The sequence below is a fragment of the Cydia splendana genome, chromosome 27 (genome assembly GCF_910591565.1).
Source record: "Cydia splendana chromosome 27, ilCydSple1.2, whole genome shotgun sequence".
Classification (NCBI taxonomy): domain Eukaryota; kingdom Metazoa; phylum Arthropoda; class Insecta; order Lepidoptera; family Tortricidae; genus Cydia; species Cydia splendana.
Window position 1 is genome coordinate 8,576,649 of NC_085986.1, and position 11,057 is coordinate 8,587,705.

The following is an 11,057-nucleotide window of genomic DNA, read 5'->3' on the forward strand; positions in this document are numbered from 1 at the left end:
GCCACAGATAAAACACAGATGATACGCGATTTTGGAATTATTCGAACACAGTGTTGCTAGCCCGCGATTTTTCAAATTTGCCGCCTTTTTCTACTGACAAGATTTGCTTGACGCAGTATAATTTCGCAAAACAACCAATAGAAGATGAGGTTTTTCGATTTTGCTTGCGATGATTGGGTAAGCGTATGTCAATTGAAGAATTAGAAGAATTGATCCCGCCATTTAGAATTTTTAGATTTATAACGTTCCTATTCATGATAGCTGGTTTTGAATAGCTAATCTTATTACTGGTTTGAATCGTTTAACCCAGTAAATTATAAATATTCAAGACTTTTATTACTGCTTTTTGTATAATAGTCGGTTTAGACTCTCGCGCGAGCCACGAGACGAGCCGCGAGCCGCGCCACGAGACGCGAGTGTGAACGGTAGGCTCGTGATTCGTCTCGCGGCTCGGCTCGCGCTCGCCTGGTTCGCGTGGAGGAGCGGTTTTTTGGGCACGAGACAAAGGGGCTCGCGCGGGACGCGCGCTTGCGTTTACACTCGCGTTTCACTTGTCATTCGATTATAAACCTTATGCCATGCCGTTAGTGTTTAAAATATATTAGCTCGATGAGCTTACGAGCTATGAGACGAGCCTCGAGCCGAGCCACTAGGCGAGAGTGTAATCATTAGCTCGACGAGCTCATGCGCTCAAGGCCACTCGAGGCGAGCCACGAGACGCGCCGCGAGACGAGCCGCGAGCCGAGAGTCTAAACCGGCTATAATTTAAAGATAAACACCTCCTAGTGAGTATTATATTCTTTGATAAACACCCTTAACGCAAATCTGATCGCTTTGGCCTTTAAAAATAAGTATGCGTAGAATGGATTGCGTTTATTTCGTTTAGAAATAATGCATTGGAAATGCGAACACTAATTTCTTTTTATTCTAGATTCAGCTATATCTTTAATAATAATTAAGAATTGCAAGGAAAAAGTAAATCTTACAAACATTCATCAATATTCATAATTTGTAATTAAATATTAAATTTTATGAGTATGATGTTTCATCATTATTTTTATTGTACTTGAGTTTTTACAATTTCTGAACGAACCTCAAAGAAGTACACGATTTTGAGCAAACATTTTTTTCTGGAAAGCGAGCACAAACCAATTTCATCTCCAAAAACCACTTGCGGGATAAGCTTCAACAGCATTATATAGCTCTAGATATAATACAACTCAGAAATGGTAAGTAACGCTTACTTTTTACAGATAAAATAAAATATTTCAACGGAAAAAATGGCGGTAAGTGAGGTTATGTTTCTCATTTCAGTCTCACACAATATTGCTGGTTCAACCGGGGCCCAGGCCTGAGACCAGGACATACTCAGACTACGAGAGCGTAAATGACTGCATGGAGGGCGTGTGCAAGATCTATGAAGAGCACTTAAAACGACGAAACCCTAATACGCCGACTATCACTTACGACATTTCGCAACTGTTCGACTTTGTTGATCAGGTAAAAGCAATACAAACATTTTAGAGCTGTTTTAAGTTGTGGTCTTTGATTTTATGAAAAATATTGTTTAGTTCAGAGTAATTTAATCAGTGCACCTCTTTTGGTTGACTGTTTTTTAATGTGTTATACTTTAATAAACCTGAAGATGTCATACTTAATATCTCAACGCCACTTGCACCGTTCCACTAACCCGGGGTTAACCGGTTAAACCTGGATTTACCACGGTTACCAGTACAATTTGACACTGGGTTAATGGTTTAACAGGTTAACCCCGGGTTAGTAGAATGGTGCTTGTGGCGCTCGTTGTTGGAATGATAACTTTTTGTTTTATTTAGGTGTCCGTGCCTTCGCTTGAACCACATTATGAGATAACACCCTTGTAACTCAGCCCTAATCAACCGAATCCATTAACTAGTAGCGCCATCTATCGCGCTACCCAAGTACTAATGGCGCCCGGTTGCCAGCGCCCGGCTGCTTTCTCTTCAGTACGCTTTTGTAACTCAGCCAAGCAACACGTTTACAAAGCAAGTTTAAAAAGATCAAGAAATTTAAATTGGTAAAAATATTTTGAAAATCTCCGACTTCGCGACATTCCGCTCGGTGCCCATGGCCCAGCGACGAGACGCAGTGACCTTCCTACAGGCACCGTCACAAAAAGTACACGGGTACCGTGAAATGACATGGTGTCGTCCCGTGAGACGACATGGTGTCGACCCGTGAGACGACGAGGCGTCGTCCCGTGAGACGACAAGGCGTCGTCCCGGGAGACGACAAGGCGTCGTCCCGTGAGACGACATGGCGTCGTCCCGTGGTATCGTCCTGACAGACGACATGGTATTGTCCTGACAGACGACATGGCAGCGTCTTGTAAGACGACGAGCATCGTCTCGTTAAAAGACCTTGTGACATTCCGCTCAGTGCCCGTGGCCCAGCGATGAGACTAAGTGAGCTCTTATAGCCATCACCATAAAAAGAATACCAACGGGTATAAATGGCACACGGCGTCGTCCCGTTGGACGACAAGCGTCGTTGCGACATATCGTAGTCCCGTGAGATGACATGACATCGTCCTGTGGGACATCAGGCGTCGTCCTGTAAAACGATACGACAGGCATCTCGATGAGTTACGTCATCGTGTGAGAAGACATTGCGCCATCCTGTGGTATCGTCCCGTGAGAGGATATTGCGTCCCATAGGACTACATTGCATTGTTCCATAAGGCTACATTTTGTCGTATCGTGAGACATTAATGCGTCGTCCTATGAGACGATATCGCATCGTCCTCTGAAATGACATTGAAATGACGTTGTCTTGTTAAACAAAAACCGTTGTCTCATGGTCTACCATTAATACGGTAGTGGACGTCTTATTGGTCGCTTTATCGTTCGATGTCTGCATGTATGTCGGCTGTGGGCCTCGCATTTAAGATCTGCATGGTCATGAACCAATGCACGACTTAGTTAGTGGGCGTCATCATCATTGTAGCCAACCAAATGGTGTGTCACCTTTTAGAACGACGAGCAGCACAATTTCTATTAGCGGGTTTGGCGCGAAATTGATAACGAAATGCAGTTACAGTAATTGTCTCAACCGGCCACGAAAAAGGAAGGTTTCCGTCTTGGTCGTGTACAAATGTTGGTCTGGGTCGATAACAAACAATTGCCGTGAGATACCAAACAAACCAAAAATATACATTCTGAGGATCCTAACTGTATGACTAACTGGCCATGAAAAATAGCAGTTAAGAAACTGTGAAAAGGGAAAAGTACAAAGTGAAAAACCTTGTGTTATACTTTGCCCAACTAGATCCTATACCAAAAAGAGAGAGGGGGAGGCAAGAAAATTGACGTTAGCCTTAAAGAAGGAAAGAAAACTAAAATTCTCTCTTCTGAATAGGAATACCAATACAAGTATAATGCCAATTCATTTACGGCTCAGTAATAGGCTAACAAGAGATATCTCTTTATTGCGGCTCTAAACCTGAAAAGAATAGAGTTTATGATACTCATATAAGTATATTAGTGAAAAATCTTCGCACTAAATCCCTCTTTTGAATGATGAATGACTAGTCAGGTTGATAGTGTGTTTGGGAATACTGAAGCATCTCCTGTCTACACTCTAAATATTGACCATTAGCTAAAAAATTGCGGCCTGTTACAAAGAGAAACCTTTTACTTACTTTAAATCGTCTACTATGTATGTAGCTGTGAAACAGAGACTAAGAGTAACACGTAGAAAACAGCAAGTTCCTTCCATCGCATTCCGTCCGACAGACCGAACTGACAAAGGCATTTATAATGTAATTAGTGCTCTATTCACATCAGTCAGGTAGAAACTTGTGAAATTAGGTTCAAATGCTGTAAGTAACAAGATCCACTTCGGAAGATTATCTAAGCAGCGGGTTGTCAATCGACCTGCCGTTGGTATAACAATCATGCATCATAAAACGTTGACCATAAACGTTACATAGTTCAATTTCAAAGGAAATGAACTCTTACTGGTAATATAACTATCGGAAACAGACGGTATTTGTAGGAGGTGCTTTCACAAAATGTCTAAAAGGACCAACTAGTAAAATATTAATTTAGTATGGCAATCCGCATAGTTACCCATGATTGTTCAATAGGTGAAACATCAGTTTCTTTAGTGGTAAATGTTATGCCTATGTAGAAGATGAAGCGCCTTTTCAAGTTATGTAAATAAATAAAGAAATTATGAAAAGATTTTTCGGTAGTTTAGTTAGAGTGGGGTTACTGATTCTGTTTCGAAAAATCGCGAATTGAATTAGAGGTGAAGCCGCCTAAGGGAACTAAGCTGTCGAACCAATAGCCACGGTCCACGACTTTACATCTAAACGATGATTGTTTAATTTCTTCAAATAGACAAATTAAAATGAAGTCACTTCAGAAACTTTGAAACCACGTGGACTGCGGGGCAAGCCAACGTACATACAAACGTACAACGTACGTAAACGTACACACATGCGTAATGTGTAGAAAATAATTGCAGGCAGTCACCGATAGCAGATACCGGATTCTGAAAGAATACGGATCAGAAATATCCTTCTTTCGATTTCCAGAGGAGAGGTTTCCTTTGCAGATAAGGAAGTACTCACGTGATTTTATAAAAGAATAACAACATACGGTGGTTCAGGAAAAATGCAAGTTCTAAGCGAAATATGATCCCAGTACTGACACATGACTACAAATATGTTCGCCGGTTAAATAGAGCCTGCAATTTACTCTGAAAATCAACACTAGTTCAGCTGTCATTGCCAGATCTAAGTACGATAAGCTTAGCTGAAAGGTAGTAGCCCAGAGTTTACAGCATACTGTTGTAACAGGTATCGTAGGGCATGTAATTGGAAACGTCATCGTCAATGCAATCAATTAGAGTTCCAGGTGTAGTACCCTACAAAATCATCGTGTCTTGGTTATAGGGCAGATGCGCTGCTAATCAAATTACAGCATTAGTTGTGAAGACAACTACAATTCATATATTTATATATTCATGATAATATGCTTATATCATTAAATACAGTAAATATGAGATGTCAGTAGACATATATCAACGTTACGTCAGGCGTAGCTCACTCCGCGATTTCGTCGCGTCGCTACAAGTACATGCGGCCCACACCAATTTTGGTGTCTAGCACTAGTAGTTGCCACGCACCGCTATGGAATGGACGCCTGCTCGCGCTTGCGCCACCTTGCGGTCATAATCTGTCGTAATAGTACATACTATTATTTATTCTATGATTACGTCAAGGTAGTGACATAAATATAATATGTCGCAGAAAGGCCTAGATCATCAAATAATTGTTTATTTGTGGGCATCATGATGCCTAATTAACCCTAGGGTTCCCTCAAGATCATCAAATGATACACAACTTGATTGCACAAAAGCCAATAAACAACATACAACGTCCTTGTATTGCTAAATTTCTAATCAAAAGTACCTACAAATTATTAATAATAATAATTCAGCCTATATACGTCCCACTACTGGGCACAGGCCTCTTCTCACTCGCGAGAGGGCTTGGGCTATAGTCCCCACGCTGGCCTAATGCGGATTGGGGCTTCAAATGAACAAATTAAGTAATGAAATTAATATTTGGTAATGAACGCGTCTACACGTGTTAAGGTTCGACAGGAATTGTGCCACAGCATCGCCCGCGCGCGCAGGTGCTGACGCAGCACTTGAGATTATATGACATCATGAGACACCCGTGGTTTGTGCCACTGCAATGGTATAATGCGAAGAACTTACTGGTTCGGACCATATACAAATAATAATAATGTTTTAACTTGTCTGGGTGTTACGAAAGTTCCGCGATTGGTTTGAAAAGGTTGCACTACAATTTAAAGTGGATAGGTCCACCTCCTCTACTCTTACTCGAAGAGTCTTTCATCGTTAGTCAAGAGGTTTTTACACTCTTATTAGAAGATCGTATGTATACGAAAGCATTAAAAACTCACAAATCGTGCTAAGTCTAATAATAAAGCACAATCCATTACCAGCGCGCGAACCAAAAAATCTTCAGTTTGGAAATCAGCTTGCCACCAGAAAGAGTGAACATTAAACAACCTACAATTACAAGCCTTTATTATAATTAGCCTAAAAATTATAGGTAAAGGCATTGGAATTATTTAAAGATTAAAAAATCTTCTAAAATATCCTACTTGGTAGACGGATTTTCAGTCTACGCACAACATCATGGTGAGATGCCATCCACAACAACTGGAGTTGTCAGCATCACTTTAAATTCATAATCATCGCCTCCATACGATTGTCACCTTCGTGCATGTCAGTGATTCTGTTCATTCGTTACATTCGCTTGTTTGACTGACAAGCATATAATATAAGCTTGGTTGACCCGGGACCAGCCTAATTGGCAAGTTTTCAGTTATCTGTGGGGAGTAGTAAATTTAGCAGCATAATTGACACTTAAAATAGGTAGGAGCCTACCATTTCATACAAGAATTAATATCTATTCATGGCTTACTATTAATATGGTTGTTTTTAAAGCAACCCTCACCGAAAACTAATCTGTAAGGAAGGATGTATTATCGCCTCAGTTGAAACTACTGCTAGGTTGTTGAGAGTTGTTACTAGTTAGTAACGCATACATTAAATCATGAAGTGTTGTATTTTCTTCTTCACTTTCTGACGCTACTTTCAGGCAGAGGAGTACTTGATTCGAAATAAATCTCAATTGCTTCCACAAATAAGAACATCATGTTTATAATTTTTAACACATTTACGGAATATGTTGTCCTTATGTAATGATAGCCCATTAACAAATAAACCTGGTATACCTAGTCAATAACTATGTATTAATATCTAAATAATGTCAATATCGTATTGTAGTGGGTACCTATACAAACATTTGGTTATTTGTCCACATTAAAAGTCATATTACATTACATCTGGCCTATGATGCAACTTACCAATTTACATTAAATTGTTGGAAAATACAATAAATCAGAGAGTACCCAAGCTTTTACAATTAGTTGCAAAAATTTTAAACAGTGGATGGGCCGGCAGTGTTAAATTTGTGTTAAGCAGTAGATAAGTAGTAGTAATATCATTACATCATATAACAAAACCTTTTTATCACCTAGTGGGCTATTGTAAAGAAAGCATCAGGTAGTTTGGACGGGTTTAATGTAAAACTCACTCGATGAGGTTCACGTTACACGCATCAGAGCTACTACTTCAGATAGTGGTTACACTTAAATTTGTACGACCTACAAGTACCTACTTATGTCTTTAATTATGATTTTAGGGACAGTCTTTCAACTAATAGTCACACAGAGAGTACCCAAGCTTTTACAATTAGTTGCAAAAATTTTAAACAGTGGATGGGCCGGCAGTGTTAAATTTGTGTTAAGCAGTAGATAAGTAGTAGTAATATCATTACATCATATAACAAAACCTTTTTATCACCTAGTGGGCTATTGTAAAGAAAGCATCAGGTAGTTTGGACGGGCTTAATGTAAAACTCACTCGATGAGGTTCACGTTACACGCATCAGAGCTACTACTTCAGATAGTGGTTACACTTAAATTTGTACGACCTACAAGTACCTACTTATGTCTTTAATTATGATTTTAGGGACAGTCTTTCAACTAATAGTCACACAGTTTTGTTTTATATAAAAAGTTAAGTAGTTTTACAGTCACAATGTATAACTTATGTTGCCAGTCAGTGCTAACAATTGTCTCATCTATCGTTAATTACAAATAAGGAAAATCTAGTTAAGGTTTGACGTAAACAATCCTTTAGTATATCAATACGGAATAAATTTCAAGCCTATATTCTTATCATGTGATTTTTGCATAAATTTAAATATTATCAGTCACAGTACGCCCGGGCCAGCGCCGGCAGAGGTTTAAACACGTCTCATAATGTGGTTCAAGCGAAGGCACGGACACCTAAATAGAACCGTTTTTCCCCCGAAGGGTAAAAAACGGATATTTAGGTTCCTGCCGAAGCTTGAACCACACCTAAGGGCCTTGCCGGCTTATGTGGTACTGAAGAGAAAGCAGCCGGGCGCTGGCAACCGGGCGCCATTAGTACTTGGGTAGCGCGATAGATGGCGCTACTAGTTAATGGATTCGGTTGATTAGGGCTGAGTTACAAGGGTGTTATCTCATAATGTGGTTCAAGCTTCGGCAGGAACCTAAATATCCGTTTTTTACCCTTCGGGGGAAAAACGGTTCTATTAATTAAATTTTATTGTCTTAATGACTACCTAGCCTAGTCGTTATTGACCTACGAAACAGGAAGTCCCGGGTTCAAATCCCGGTTAAGGCATTTATTTGTGTGTTCATCACAGATATTTGTTCCTGAGCTATGGATGTTTTCGAGTATTTAAGTTTTTCAGAAATCAGAAATCAGAATTTTATTTTATTTTATTTCATTATATTTATACATATATTGTTGTCCCACAACACAAGCCTTCTTGAGCTTACTGTGGGACTTGGTCAATTGGTGTAATGTCATATAATATTTATTAATATAGGTACACGGTGAAAGGTAAATTGATACTTGAATACATAGGAAAAACATGTATGGGAACAGTTATCCTAGAGCAGTGGTGTGATCAAGTCATAAACATTATCAAAGTGCGGCCCGCATCAACTTCATTACCTACTATGTGGCCCTTGGCTGCTAAAAGGTTGCCGACCGCTGTCCTAGAGGACCAATGTCTTTCCTTAGGGGTCATCCCTTAATTACGTCACACGAATTTCTAGGTTTTTTGACCCCTCCCCCCCCTTGTCACATTTGGTCACATTTGGCAAACCCCTCCCCCCTAGTGTGACGTCACATTTTTTCTACGAAATCGCCAAATCGAATAAAAAAAAAAAATTAAGAATTAAGTAAGTACCTAAGTATTATTAATATTTTATCAAAATATTTTTGACGATATAAATATTACTAATTTTATAACCCAAAACTTCTTAGGAAAGAAAATTAAAAGAATAAAAACGATTATCGTTTTAAAAACTTGTTATTTAAATGTACAGCGAATAAAATAATTAAAAAAAAAATCGGTTACTGATGAAGTTAAAGTGACGTCACAAAGTTTGTGTCTCCCCCCTCCCCCATGTCACAATATGTCACATTTTCTTGACCCCCTCCCTCCCCCTAAACGTGTGACGTAATTAATGGATGACCCCTTAGTACAAAAGCTATATCCATTTCAGCTTGCCGATCTCAGCTGTCTAGTGTACCAAAAATCCACCAACACGTACGCACCGTACAACAAGGATTGGATCAAAGAGAAAATCTACGTGCTGCTGCGCCAGGCTGCTGGACAGGGTGACTAGAGCGTTCAAACTGTGATTATTGTACTACTTTGTCTTTATATTACGCATGATCTGAGATAAGTTAACCCTTTTCCAGGCCGTACCAATCTACAAGGTTTTCCAAAAAATCCAGCTTAGATGATTCATTTGAAGGCAATTCACATTTCCCGAAAGTGCAATTTAATTTTAACCGTAAATCGGAATGCTAAAGTTGAAATTCGTTTGGCGCTTATGTGGTTGATATATCGTACTATGCCTGGAAAAGGGGTGTCACATGAGCTTGCCGCCAAAAAGTTGGTGATACTATAGAAATGTATGAGACAAAGTATTAAAATAATCATTTGTATAACAACCAGTACCAATGCTCCCTATAATCTACATTAGATTTGCATTAGTATTACATTTGCAATTGCGATAGATATCAGAGATAAATAAATACTAGATGTAGTGCATAATAAAATTATTTTCCATCGTATTTTCATGGAAACGTACGAACGTGTCTTGCTATTTCAGTCAGTCTCTGTACAAAAAGTACTGACGTTGACTGAAGTAGCGTGACAAATACGAACGTTTCCAAGAAAATACGATGGAAAACAATTATGCACTACATCTGTAATCTCTGTTAATAGTACTTTATGTGACTGCTACATAATGAAAGGTATTAAAGTCGAGAGTGGGTTTATGAAACGAGCAGAAAGCGAGTTTCATAATAACGTCATACGAGTTTTAATGCTTAATTATGTACAGTTACACTGCTTTATCTATACAAATAAATATCTAACCCCCTTATTCATAAACGCACTACAAACAACAATTAGCTAATAATCGTTTGTTCTTATCTGTCATTTTGACTTATGCATTTGTAAGAAAGGGTCAAAACATAATTTAACTAAATCATCATCATCTTATCACAGTATGCTTAACTCGAGCTTCGCCACGACAGTATCTTGCAATATAGACCACCCGCCCCTTTCTAATGAATACAGTTAAAAAAGACAGGTAGTCTATCACTCGCGCGACGTTCGCGGCGCACTTGTGCTATGCCTAGTAAAGCAGCATTAATACTAATGTAGAAATACTGTGGATTATAGGGACCTTTATTTTAATAAGTAGAAGTTATTTTATATTGTGAATCATAATATAAAATAAAGTTATAAGGGTGTTTGTAGAATAAATGGCTTTCGCTGAATAAATGTCACTGATATTCTTTAGTGAAAAATCTTGCCCAGTTAAAAAAACGACTGCATTGCAAAAAACTAGTAATTTGCCAGTAACTGGCCACCCCAAATCAAAAATGAATTCTATTCACCTATAAATAGAATTCATTTTAGTATAAGGTGGCCAGTTATTGAAACCCTATACTAAAATGAATTCTGTTCATAGGTGAATAGAATTCATTTTTAGTTTAGGGTGGCCAGTTACTAAAAGTGGCCAGTTACTGGCGGATTACCCTATTGTCATGTTTCCACCCTTAATTAAAATTTCAAGAACAAATTAGTAATAGCATTTCAGATCTTAAAAGTCTGTACTGTCAGACAAAGTGTGCAAGAGATATTGTAAACTTCATACTTACATAGTAATTTTACGTTTATGGTGACGCTTTACACTCTGTCACTGAAGTGCACAGTTAACTTGGTCTCACTTTATCTATTTGATGCTGGCGTTGTGTGTATTTTCTCACTTTTAAGTGCAATCTTGCAAACATCCTTTGACACGTTAAATTTTCTTTGACATCTAGAATAA

The 11,057-nt window shown here is 38.7% G+C and overlaps 1 protein-coding gene across 1 annotated transcript; it reads left to right on the plus strand.

Annotated features, from left to right (window-relative positions):
- Positions 1–1,088: 1,088 nt before the first annotated feature.
- On the plus strand, positions 1,089–9,377 carry LOC134803786 (enhancer of rudimentary homolog). The gene is made up of 3 exons (XM_063776622.1): positions 1,089–1,229; positions 1,315–1,500; positions 9,213–9,377. The coding sequence occupies exons 1-3, from the start codon at positions 1,227–1,229 to the stop codon at positions 9,333–9,335; spliced, it is 312 nt and encodes a 103-aa protein (XP_063632692.1). The 5' UTR covers positions 1,089–1,226; the 3' UTR covers positions 9,336–9,377.
- Positions 9,378–11,057: the final 1,680 nt, after the last annotated feature.

Bases quoted from the DNA above. Each gene is read 5' to 3' on its own strand.
- LOC134803786 (XM_063776622.1), top strand. The intron at 1,501-9,212 runs GTAAAAGCAATA...TATCCATTTCAG, and splicing joins TGTTCGACTTTGTTGATCAG to CTTGCCGATCTCAGCTGTCT.